This window comes from Cyanistes caeruleus, chromosome 5, assembly GCF_971803275.1.
Source record: "Cyanistes caeruleus chromosome 5, bCyaCae1.hap1.1, whole genome shotgun sequence".
Taxonomy (NCBI): domain Eukaryota; kingdom Metazoa; phylum Chordata; class Aves; order Passeriformes; family Paridae; genus Cyanistes; species Cyanistes caeruleus.
The window spans coordinates 41,223,694-41,236,751 of record NC_141705.1 but is presented as its reverse complement, the minus strand read 5'-3'; the positions used below and the strand labels follow the sequence as shown (position 1 = coordinate 41,236,751).

At 39.3% G+C, this 13,058-nt stretch overlaps 1 protein-coding gene across 8 annotated transcripts in view; it reads left to right on the top strand.

Moving 5' to 3' along the window:
- Nucleotides 1-13,058, top strand: part of GRIA2 (glutamate ionotropic receptor AMPA type subunit 2) — an 85,687-nt gene that overhangs the window by 27,533 nt on the left and 45,096 nt on the right. For all 8 annotated transcript variants that reach the window (XR_015287465.1, XM_086891180.1, XM_086891179.1 and 5 more), the window contains exon 3: nucleotides 11,227-11,466. Coding sequence is in view for 7 of the 8 variants with exons in the window: in XM_086891180.1 (XP_086747306.1) it covers nucleotides 11,227-11,466 (240 nt within the window). In the remaining variant the exon portion in view is untranslated. The remainder of the gene's footprint in view (nucleotides 1-11,226; nucleotides 11,467-13,058) is intronic.

The window sequence follows — 13,058 nt, the reverse complement described above, 5'->3', positions numbered from 1 at the left end:
GTGCTTTGTTAAAGTAAGTGGGAATGGTGTGCCGTATCACATCTTTGCAAGTTTCGTTAATGAGTTAATCAGCTAACCCTAAATAAAACAAAAGAAGTTTGAAACTTTTAATGCATTTTGAAATGCTTCAAGTTACTGAAGATTAAGGCAATGGACAAAAGAGAGGCAAGGAGTGTTCTTACTATGTTTGCAATGTGTGCTCATTTTAATTTATCATTTTAAAGCTCTCCTCGCTGCTTTATTATTGAATAAGTTCTTCTCTTAATTAAATAAGTCATATAATCAGGAAAAACAGCTGTTCACTAGAGTGACCTAATTAAGAGGATCTTACTGCTTTTCTGATTTGTACTACTAATAATGTTTATTAAATGCTCTTTGAATACTTCCAAAATAAATGATGTTTCTCTTACTTCTACAGTCATTGGAAAATAGGACATGCAGATAGGAGGGTCTGTGCTGTAAGTACTGGACCATTTCTAAATACAAATAAAGCCTGACAAATTAGATTAACAGCTGATTATCCCAATGAGTGTCATAAATCTGCGAGATGTTGCAGGAAATTAGACTATGGCTGGAAGTACTGCTGAAATGTCACCAAAAGAACCACATGAAGCCATTCTTTGTTGTAGATCAGTTGTTTAGGCTGGAACAATGCTGGTGGAAGCTGTTACAGGTGGCAGAGATCCATCATTATTCCTATGAGGAGTAGAAGCTGTTGGACCCGTGACAGCGTAGGAAATTGTCTTTATTACTGTTACATTTAGTCATGAGTTTGTGCGAGATATTCCTCTCAGCAGAGTTAGGCTAACTAAAATTTTTAGTTAGATAATTTACTTGCAAGTCAGATTCAGCTGTCTGGAGAGAGGGGAGCTTAGGCTGGGGATGAGAAGCTGCAGTACAGCTGTGTGCTGCAGTGCCAGCCCTGCTGGAGTGACAAGGTGTAGGCTGGCCTGTGCAGGGTGAAGGAAATACGCTCCCAGATGCATCATTTCAGACAGAGATATGTAAGCAATAAAAAGGACTAAACAGCTGACTTTCTCAGAATAAGATGTTTGGCAGGTCACCAGTGACCAATTGGAAAATCAGTTTATTCCTTTAAAAATGTAATATGGAGCATTCAGAAGTAATAGAATACTTTCCTATCTTCTGCTGTACTTTCTCTGCATCATGCAATCCTCTTTATTCCTTACAGCAGTTTCCTTAAGATTTGTTCCAGGTTTATTTTTTTTTTTTTTATCCTCACAAGGTAACCTCAGAGTCTTTTGTCATAGCTATTCCCATCCTTCTAAGAGAGGAACTCCCTGCTGAAACTACTTTTCCTTTTAGATGGTGTTTGACAGTCTGTTCAGGAGTGATGGTTGATCCTTTTTGCTCAATTAAAGAAAAACAAGTTGATAAATTTAATCCAAATCTGTCAACATATTAACAAAAAAAATACTTTTGCCTACCAAGTTAATTTTATCTCCTTCAAAATCCTTTTACAATTTTTCAAAGACAGTTTTACACAATGACATTTTCTTGGGAACTGGAATATGATTAGTTTAATGAAATGTAGAAATGGGATGCTTCCAGCAATGCTGATTAAGGGGAAGAGGAGATGATGAGTATTCTGTTGTATATAACATTTCTGGTTTGAAAATATATGTGAAAATGGTTATGCTAAAAATGGAGAATTACATTTTTAGTTATATTGGCTCTGTTAAATTCAGTAGAGTTATGCTGATTGAACAAAACAAGCCTAGCCCTGAAATAGATGACTTCTCCATGACTTGAACTGTGGCTCCAAAAGCAAGTAGCCTGTTCTTAGGTTTGATTATCTGTTTCTACATCTAGGAGGTAATGGACAATCTAAATTTTGTGTTACTGCAAGGTTGTAATTGTTGGGAAACAGTCAGAAACAGTCAGAAAGCCAGCAAGGCATATTTGCAAGATTATAGATTTAAATCATATCTTAGATTTAAATTAAATTGATTGACTTAAAGTTTGTGTAATCAAATGGAAACAGAATGGTTTTGATTTGGGGTGGCAGGAGGAGAGAAAGAAATGAGGCAGGGGAGAGAAGCTTCCTGAAGAATATCTGGATTTTGGAGATAAGATAAAGTTATATTTCTGTTGTTTAATGGAGTTCCCAGGTCACTATATTTAGGGTTCAGGAAATATTAAATCTCCTTCAACTGGAGAAAATGGAGATTTGGACAAATACACTAGGATTCTAACAGTGAAGAATTGTGTAAGAATTTTGTGGAATGTGAACTTTTTTTCCTTTCATGAAGAGATTTACATTTTAATTTTATTCCAGGAATCTTATTTGATTCATAAAAACATAATAGTTTTAACATGATTCTTTCCAACAGTGTTTTTAATGATTTCTTTTGCATCATGGTAATTGTCCTAGCAATGAAAAAGATTTTCAGATGCTTTACAGTGCACAGCCAAACAACGTGTAATTGAATGCAACTGTCATTGAAACAGACTGTTTTTCTGACCTGTTGTTTCATTGTGAACACGATGTTTATTTACCACCTTCATTATTGCAGCATTAGAATATAGAGAAGCTATGCCTATCATCATGTAATTTTCTAACAGATGGCTACTAACTTCTTGAAGGCTTTTTTGTGCTTGCTTAAAATATCCCATGTTGGCACAAAGTTTCTGTCCTCAGTGTGAAGTATGATTGACCGGTTGAAATAGATTAATCTGCCTCTCCTCTGGCTTTTGAGCTTGTTTTGTACTGCAGCAAACCAGGTTTTGAGTCTAATTTTACAAAATGATCAAAGCTGCTTTTGCTAATAACAAGGTGTGGAAAGTTCCATTCAGTTGCATAATCTCTGAGCAAACAGTTCAGGTTGTAGCAATAACTGAAGATGGCATTTCTGCCAGGAAAGGTGCAAAAAAAAAAAAAAAAAAAAAAAATCCTTTGCATCTGCTCCACCATAATTGTCCTCTACAGACATTCCAGCCTTGGAATTTAAATTCTTCCATTTCCAGTCTCTGAGGCTGTGAGGATTTCCCTAGTCAGCTGTGTGAAAACCTGAGCCCCCCTGTTCTGATACAGAGCGATGGTTTGCAAGCTCCCTGCCTGCTGCTGCAAGTCACGTTTTGTGCATTAATGCTGAATGTACAGGTGAGGAGGATCATTACTGAAGTGTTTACCATCTCCACATCCTTCGTGGTGTGTGAGCTCAATATCCAATGATCACCTTTCCCAATGAGGTCTGCTTTGTTTTGGGGATTTTTTTTTTAGCCGTAAGATATGTGTATGAACAATCTGCAAAGAGGAAAATACACACTTTAGGTCAGTACTGAATGGCTATAATTTTGGGCAGATTTTCTTAAGTGCTTAAATGCTTAAAATAAGATAAAACTCCACATTTACCAGGGCTAGAATTAAAATTTGCCAAGATAAAAGGGAAGGTCTTTTCAGTGTAATTCAGTATTTTGTTATCCAGAAGTATAGTGTATTTTTAGTTCTGATTGCCATTGATTTTTTTAATTGGCATTGATTGCCTCTTGGCTTTGGTAAAGGGTGTCTTGGAATTTTAAAATGCCAGCCTTTATTTGGGTTCTGTGCCCTGTGTTTTATTGAATGTTATGATGAAGCTTCAGTCTATTGTCTTTAAGTTATTATGCCTTTCTTTGAGCCTTGGGGAGCTGTTTCCTTCCCAATTTCAGTTAGCCTAACATGGCCTTTAGAAAAATGCATTTCTATCTCAGGTTGTTCCACTTAAAACATATTTTTTCATGGTTCTAAGTATCCCTCTGGATGGACTTGGGTGATTCCTTATGCCTTATTCAATCTTCTTGACGGGAAGCTTATATCTAGGAGGTAATCATGGAATCTGAATGGGTAAAGTAGACCATGCAGACTATATCTATAATATTAGCTGAAAAAAAATTATTTAGTCTAGGAAAGCTTATGCAATGTGCTGTCAGCTGTGCTGCAGTTTTTGTAATGACTTTGGAATCAATCCATACTGGTTTTTATTTTCATGAGGATTTTCTGATAGTTTCAATCATACACGAATTCTTTCTTTTATCTGTGGTTCCTGCTTATTTTCTGTTCCATCTATTGTTCCTTTCCACTGTCTGCTTATTCATTATGTGGTCTTTCAGAAGCTGAAATGATTGTGTAAACTGGGCACTCAGTTTCTACATCTTGCTTCTGGCTACTTCCAACTCATCTATCAACTTTTCAAACCAATGAGTGTTTCCTTTGTGTTTTGGTCTCTTTTGGAGAGGCAGTGCTTGACTCTTTCTTTTTACTTATGCTATAGTTCCCTTCTCATAGAAGTAAGAGAATGATTATTCCATTGTGTGTGATTAAATAATTGCACTGAATACTTATTTCCCTATGCTAATATCAAAACAGTTTTGTTAGCACTAATAATAAACCAAGGTATTAAAATAAAATACTATATAAAGCCATGTTAATACTGGACAGCATTTGAATTCTAAGCACCAAATGGCAAATACTTTCTCATTTTAAATTTTCATCTTTGGACAGAAACCAAGTGTCAAAATTCTCATCAGTAAAAATTCAGATGTCAATAGTCATCATACCAGTGTTTGGAAATTTACCTGTAAGCAGGTACTATTACACATTTGTTTCAGTAAGTAATTAGCACTTTGCTAATTTTCTTTTCCCAATTTAATTGTCTCTGAATGTAAACAATTATAGGGTTCATTACTTTCCCTTAATACTGAAGTAAGAAAATCTTGGCTTAGGAGGACTTAATCAGAAAGAGTTTCCAAGCATATGTATTCAAATCCAACTGTTTCTATGTGATTTATGATTCAGTTCTCCAGTCATGCAAACAAACTGTCATTCCTTCACTGGAGTCACTTCACTGTGTAAAGCTTAACATATTTGTAACATGTTTGTATTTGCAATTTTCAAGTGTACTCTTCAGCAGGCACTTCCTGAGCTTTGGGTTTAGGATGATATGCATCACAGAAAGATGCTCTGTATGATGAGAGACAAAGAGTGCATAGTGCTGTATTTCTTTGTTTCTGAAGAACCAGTTATGTCCACAGTGGTGAATATCACGTTATCCTGCTTGTAGAGTTCATTGACAAAACAGAATTGTGACATGGAGTAAGTGGGAAAGAGAGAAAGGTATGAGTGCACTGCAGCAAAAAGGAGTTCTAAGAAGAAGCAGATGCGTTCACAATGGAAGAGTTAATAATGGAGCAAGCAGTTTTGGCCACTTTCTGATAGGGAACCTATTTCTCTTTGCAGGCTTGCGACATTTTGTTGTTGAACAAATCTGGCATTTAGCTTTTGGAGTAAAAGTTTAGGGCACCTTTTTAGTGCTTTGGAAAACAAAGGCAGGCTAGGTTTGTGCCTGGCTATGTTTGTACAAGAAGAACAAGAAGTCAAATATAAAATACTTAAACCTTAACTACAACAAAACCTTCTGGTAACTGTCCCTTCTCAAGAATCTTTTTTTACCCTGTTTCTTGGAATTCACAGCTCTTTGCCATTCTAGGAGAATCTCTTTGGAAAAGTGATCACAAAATGAGCTTGCTATATTCTTCCCCTCTTGTTGCTAAGCCATAGGCTATTTCTAGAAATGACCCCATAAACCAGAAAAAAACCCAATTCATATAGGAGAGCTTGAAGGAAATGAATCCTGGCAGTTGGTTCTAATGTCACTAATGAAATAGATCTTTCCTATATCAATGGCTTATGAGTCCTAATCATCGTGATTTTTTTAATTTTTTTTTTTACTCTAATAATCATGAACAGCTTGTGATTCACCGTTATAAAACTAATGTCTTCCAGCAATAGCAACGTGACTGTAGACTTGGTCTGAGGTGGGAATCCTGCCAAAAACAATTGCAGTTTCTGCATTATCTGCAGGGTCACCATTATATTTGGAAATACCGTCCCTTCTTTTTCCTTCTGCTCCTAAAAGACAAAAAAAAACCCCATAAGAATTGCAAGAATTTGTCTTTAGACAAAGTCTGAATGCTTTTTTGTAGCATGTTTTATCACATAGCATAGGTGCCTGCACACTTGCCTTTAGTGGAATTTCACACAGAGAAGCACAAGGCTGGGGTTCTTCTGTGTGACATTGTAGCACTGATCACTGCCGTTGAAAATTTATTTTTACCTGGGTTATAGTTGATCCTGATTTTTCTGTCTGACCCAGATGTGAGTTATCTCCATACTTGAAGATGTGTGTTAGATTTTATCTCACATTAGGGGAGCCTTGGTTGAATTAAATGAGACATTGTATCACTTTGGCAGGTTTTATAATAATTTGAAAAATATAAAATGTTTTTGCTTTTACCATGTTATCTGTTGTGATTGTTTACCTGTGTGTGTCTGTGATTCAGCTTTTAAACCACAGCTCCTATATTCTTGTCTTGACTTTCCCATCTGGAGGTGGTGCTTTTCACTTGTCTTTCACTTTGTGCAGGATGGTAGATTAAAATTCCAGTTTTACCAGCCTTCCCCAGAAGAAGACAGTGTATGTAAGGACGGATGATTTATCAGGTGCAGAGGCTATTAAGCAGAGTTTTTCACTGTGTTAATCCAAGAGAGCTGTATTTAAGTTGTGATGAGAGGTGGTATGAGTTTGTGGCCTGTCAGGGAGGATGTTCAGTTTGAAAGAACAGCAGTTGTCTTCTGAAGAGAGTAGAGTGGGTGCATGTTTGTGTCACTGAAGAGGTACAGTGGAGCACAGGCCAGTGGTATTTACAGGTCTGTCTTGTGGGTGGAAGGAGGAATAACACCTTTTACCCTTTGGTGGGTTAACCCTGGCAGCTGCAAAGCACTCACAGCCTCTCTGTCCCCAGCATACAGAGGAGATAGGTAGAGCAAAAGTGAGAAAACTCATGGGTCAAGGTAAAGGTCTCCAGCGTAAGGAAGGTGAGGAGAGGATAGGAGGTGATTCTGAAAAGTCATCACCTATGGTTTTCAAATTTTCTGGTTGTTGGCTGCTGTAGGGAACATTGTTCCATCTATGCCTAAAATCGCTGACTGGTGGTGGAAGAAAAGCAATGTGACAGAAGAAATGCATCCCAGGTGTTGGCAGTGATGACATAAAACATTTTTATTTTTCAGTGTCCTTTGATGAGACTGTTGTCTTTGTCACCTTATTTTCAGTATTAAAATGGTTTCATACAGAAGGTCACAGTAGCGTACAAGTAACAGTCTTTGCAAGATTCTCATCCAGAAGTTCAGAAGTTAACTGATGATCTATTTTTGGGGGGAATTTTTGAAGGTGAGTTATGAGGCATTAATGCCTTTATTGTAGCAAGTTCAGACGGTATTTAGCCTTTGCTGCTCATGGGAAACAATTATTCATGATTGTGTGGGGAGGTAGTGAGTTGGTTTTGCCTCAGCGAGAGCATAATGATGTGGAATAGAACAAGGAGTTCCAGTAACTTAAACAGTAAAGCTATTCAGAAAATTCACAGCCTTTTTCAGAAATCTTAGTTCAACATGACACAGCTGCCCACAGACAGGGCTCTGATGGGAACACACTGCCACACAGGTGTCGGGCTGGAGCCTGCTCTGACCAGTGCTGACCAGCAGCAGGGAGCACTCCTGTGAGAGGTGTGCCTGGGTAGGGGAACTCCTCTGTGCTCAGTCACAGAGTTCTGGGAGGTGACTGGCTTGAGGAGGAGCAGGGAGAGGGAGAGACTGAAAGCTACCTGCTTTCCCTGACACAGGCTGGACAGGCAGACTGGATGCATGACACAGAGGATTCCCTTTCTCTGCCTGGTGAACACAGTGACTTAAGGGGCTGGGGGCAATGGTGATGGGTTCCTGCCTGGTGTAGCTGGTGTGTCTCCTCTGTGACTGCCCCACTTCCCAGGTGCCCTCCCATAACAGGTATGAGGCTCTGCAGGTGAGACTGAGCAAGGACAGTGGTTCATCCAGCATGGCACTATTGCTGACGCTGGCCTACACTCTGCATCAAAACTGCTTCCATAAAGAAAAAAGATGGGTTGTTTCCATAGGAGAGTTCCCTCTGAAGGGAACAGAAGGCACCTTATGCCAACCAGCCCTGCCTCCCTGGGGCTTGAGTTTAAGATGTGAAGAAAAAGCTTCCTGCCCTGAATGCTGCCTTTGATTGATTTTATTTTTTTTTTTTCTCATGTAGGCAGTAATGAAATCTGAGCAAATCTCTGAAAGACTGTCCCAAGTCTCTGAAATCTTTCTGAGAGCAACCAAGAGACTTCAGGGGCTTGGAACAACTGGTTGAGGGATCAGGAATGCAAGTGGGGTTTTCCTCTGTCCTTCCAGGTGCAGAGAAGATGAGTGAAGAAACAGAAAAAACCAGCAAGCTAGCAGATCAATAACTGGCTCTAAGCCTGATATCATCAGTAGAATTTTGATTTTGGGGTTTTTTTTGGTCATGGGTCAGTTGACTTGACATCAAGGCTGCTGGGACTGTGGAAGTCCCATTGTCTGGAAATAAGCAAAGATGACAAGAGTTGGAAGGATAACCTGTTTGTCAGCCAACCTTGGTGCTGGGAAAGGTCATCCTGAATGCTGTCACAAGGCACATGCAGGTCAAACAGGTGATCAGGCCCAGCCAGCACAGATTGGTGAAAGGCAGGTTCTGCTTGTCCAGCCTGATCTCCTTCTATAGCAAGACAACCCGCTTGGTGGATGAGCAGAAGGTTGTGAATCTTGTCTGCTGGCTATGGTAAAGCCTTTGACATTTTCCACAGAAAATGGACACAGAGAAACTGACTGCTTGTGGCTTGGAGAAGTAAAAGGCTGGCTGGATGGACAGGCCCAGAGAGCAGTCATGAATGGAGTTCCATCCAGCTGGCAGCCAGTCACAAGTAGTGTCTCCCAGGACACAGCATTGGGGCCAGACCTGTTTGATGTATTTATCAACCATCTGGATGAGAGGATCAAGTGCACCCTTGGTCAGTTTGCAGAGGACACCAAGCTGTGTGGGCGTCTTGATCTGCTGGAGGGCTGGAAGGCTCCACAGAGGGGTCTGGACAGGCTGGATTGATGGGCTGGGGCCAATTGTATGAGGCTCAACAGGGCCAAATGTCAGGTCCTGTACTTGGGTCACAACAACCCATGCAGCTCTACAGGCTGGAGGAAGAGCAGCTGGAAAGCTGGAAAAGGACCTGGAGGTGCTGGTCAACAGCCAGCTGAACACAAGCCGGCGTGTGCCCAGGTGGCCTAGAAGGCCAGTGGCATCCTGGTCTGGATCAGCAATGGTGTGGCCAGCAGGAGCAGGGCAGTGACTGTCCCTCTGTACTCAGCACTGGTGAGGCCAAATCACAAATTCTGTGTTCAGTTCTGGGCCCCTCAATACAGAAAGGATATGGAGGTGCTGGAGCATGTCCAGAGAAGGGCAGCAGAGCTGGGGAAGGGTCTGGAGCTCAGGTCTTGTGAGGGACAACTGGGGGAGCTGGGGATATTTAGCATGGAGCAAAGGAGGCTCAGGGGAGATCTTTCTACAACTGTCAGGAAGGAGGGTGTAGCAGTGTGGAAGTTGGTCTCCTCTCAGATAACAAGCACTAGAGGAGGAAATGGCCTCAGGTTAGGATAGGGGATATTTCGACTGCATATTAGGAAAAGTTTCTTCATGGGAGGGGTTGGGAGGCATTGGAACAATTGTCCCAGGGAAGCTGTTGAGTAACTGTCATGGATGTCTTTAAAAGATGTTGAGATGTGGCCCTTGGGGACATGATTTAGTGACAGACTTGGCAGTGCTGGGTTAACCGTTGGACTCTGATCCTAAAGGTCTTTTCCATTCAAAACAGTTCTATGATTCTGTAATGATTTGTACTTAGAGTGGAAGAGGCTTGAACATCTTGTACTCTAGCCCTGTAAAACCTGCAGCATCCTTTTATAAAGAGGTGTTACTCATCAAGTTTTTTAATCACTTGTATTTTCTCACCTGAGGCAAAATTCTGACCTAATTAAAGTTAATAGGTGAAAACTTAAAACTGGCAGACTCGGAATTTCACTCATTCTGTTTAGGTGCTTTTAATTTGAGTATAGGAATAATTAGGGCATGAGAGATGAGTGGCAGCATAGATACATAGGCACGGCCATGAAAAGAAGATAGCAATGAGTAGTAACAGGCGTAAAAAGATAATATTTCTTCTAAAATAAGAAGCACAATTTTAAAAATAAAGATAGAATAAATTTGAAAGATAGAAATATATTATTAGTTCAAATCTAGGAAAATCTAAAAATAAGCAAATTTATGTCCTTATATGAATTATATTCAAGGATTAGTGCACTAAATGGCTGGGCAAAATTAGCATCAATTACACTGTGATTTCTATCTATAAGCAGGTCAGGTGTCTCTAGAAGGATGTGTCTTGTTCAAGGTGACTCTGCAAACCAAAGAATGCATAAGGGTGAATTAATCAGAGAATAATATTTCCTTATTGTACCCTGGGTGTAGAATTTGGGCACTAGTATACCCTGCAGTCTCAAAGAAAAGAATACCCCAGAAGAACCAGCTCTTTTGTACAGGCTGTCGTGGTCAGTCACATTCATCAGCTGGCTTGAATTGTCTCCAGTGATAAAAAAAGTGAATGATCAGCACGTTATTTACACCTGTGAGGTTATTCTTCCTGCAACATGACCGCTAGTGTCATCCAGAAGGACTGTTCAGCTTTTGCTGAGTCCTGCAAAGCAGGAATTAAAATAATGCTCTGATACAGGAGGGTTTTAAAGCAAATGGACTTCTTGCTGCTCTTGATAGATTTGGATTTAGTTTTGGCTTTGTGTTTCCACGAATGGAAAGTTATTTAAAGTATTTTGCAAAAAGCTCAGTGGGTCTTGACCTCAGAGGCAGTTTATTTTAAACATGACAAAATATTATCTATTTCCATAATGTTATGTGTGGTCATAATGTCTCATTTTTTTGAATTGCAACTACCAGTGATGTCTGTCATCACTGTTCTTTACAACAGAAATTGAATTTAAGAATAAGTTGGTGAGTTTTATTTCTGAATTGATCATCTAGGAGTAATCTGATCTGATATATGCGTCTGATACTTCTGATACTTTCTTTTCTCTTGTTTTTCTAGTGTAAGTTTTATATTACTGATTGATAATACTAACAGATTATCTCCATAGCAGATTATTAATTTTTTTGTCTGGTATTTATGTGATCAGACACTTTTCAGACACACATTTCTCATGAATATATACATTATAGAGATTTCAATATTTTTTTAAAATAAATTCTCCCACTAATTTTCTTTCTTTCTTCTTTCTAGTCTGCTCCCAGTTTTCAAGAGGAGTCTTTGCTATTTTTGGATTCTATGACAAGAAGTCTGTAAATACCATAACATCATTCTGTGGGACTCTTCATGTCTCCTTCATAACTCCCAGCTTCCCAACAGATGGAACACATCCCTTTGTCATTCAGATGAGACCTGACCTCAAGGGAGCTCTTCTTAGCTTGATCGAATACTATCAGTGGACCAAGTTTGCATATTTGTATGACAGTGACAGAGGTAAGGAGTGGTACTTTTTACCTGCACCCAGTTTGGCAGGTGTATCTCATTGAAATCTGGAATTCATATTAGATAAGTAAATAACAGAAGAAATATTTACCTCCAAGACTAAGTGTAATGAATTAAGTGTTTCTTGCATTTTGGAATTAGCTTTTGGGACAGAAACAAAATTGTTTAAATGAGAATGAAATTATTACAGTATGCATTAATAGAATTGCAACTGTTAGGCAATGTGAGATTAGTTACCTGCTGCAAAACAGTTTCTGAGTAAAGTTCTTTCTTTTTTTGTTAAAGAAACATCTAAGGAGAAAAAAAATCTGAGCATGGAGGGCTAGCTGCTACCACAGATTCACTCCACATATGAAAAATCTGTAGCTGGGCACCAAGCAAGCAATAAATCTTGGATGCAGTCAGTCCCTACTAGTTTGAGGACTGCTATTGGTATTGAGTTCCTCTCCTTTGTTGCACTTGGATTTTATTGTTGATGTTGATAAACCCAAATCCGTTGCCTGGGATCAATTAACTCCACCATACAACCTTCTCATGCCCTTTTATGGCTGTAGTAGTAATAATATAACGGTTTATGAACTTGAAAATGTCATTGGCAAGTTGTGGTGTATCAGTTAGTTCTCTGAAAAGAAGCCGCTTTATCCAGAAAGGGTGAGGTTTTTGATTGCTTTTTCTGGAATTCCATTATTATCATTCCAATTTCAGGTTTTCCTCACCCAGTCTTTGGCTAACTTTCTTCTATTCTTAGCTGCTCCTGATCTCTTTAAAAAGGCTATTTTGTGGCTTGCCTGCATGTTCACTGGTCAGAGTTAAATAATAAATGCATTTTAAATTATAAAATGCTAATAGATTTAAAGCAGGGTTATACCACTCCATGGTTTGTTGAGTAATTGGGTGACATTAAATTTCCTGCATTCTGATGCCATTTTACACATGATGTTCAGAAGCTGATGGGGTCTCCTCAAGAGAGTGCTTTACCATTTTTGTAAGCACTCAAGTTAGAAGAACTAATCCTGGTCTGTGTCTTCCAAAGGAAATGCCACATGGAACAATGAATGCTAAGCTCATTTCTCTAGATGTTCCTTTTCAAATTCACATTAGAATCAGAAACATTCACTGCCTTTTTAGAAAGGACAGATGAAAAACTACTTTCTTAGCCAGTACTCTGTCAGTCATCTAGCAGTGGGCAGAATGTGACCTGCATGTGATGATTTATATTCAGGAAATACTGAAAAAAAACCTTAGTTCTTGTGAGGTGCACTGTCTGGATCTGACTGGGAATAACAGCATGAGATTGTTCTTTCTAGCCACCCTTTGGCTCTTCCCTTTTTACTTAACTGTTGGTTTTAATTGTGGCAAGGCACCCTGGTGACAACAAGCTCCAAGGCATGAAGCTCCTACCTTATGTGGAGTAAATCGTTGCTCCCCACAGATTGCATGAGATCAGCCTGTGGAGTCGAGCAGTTTGTAGCCAGCTACATTGACATCAGATCCTGGATACACAAGTCCACAGTTCCTTTAAGCACTATTGCCTGCTAATGTAGTGACAGTGATGCATATTCAAGGAATGATACAGAATTAAA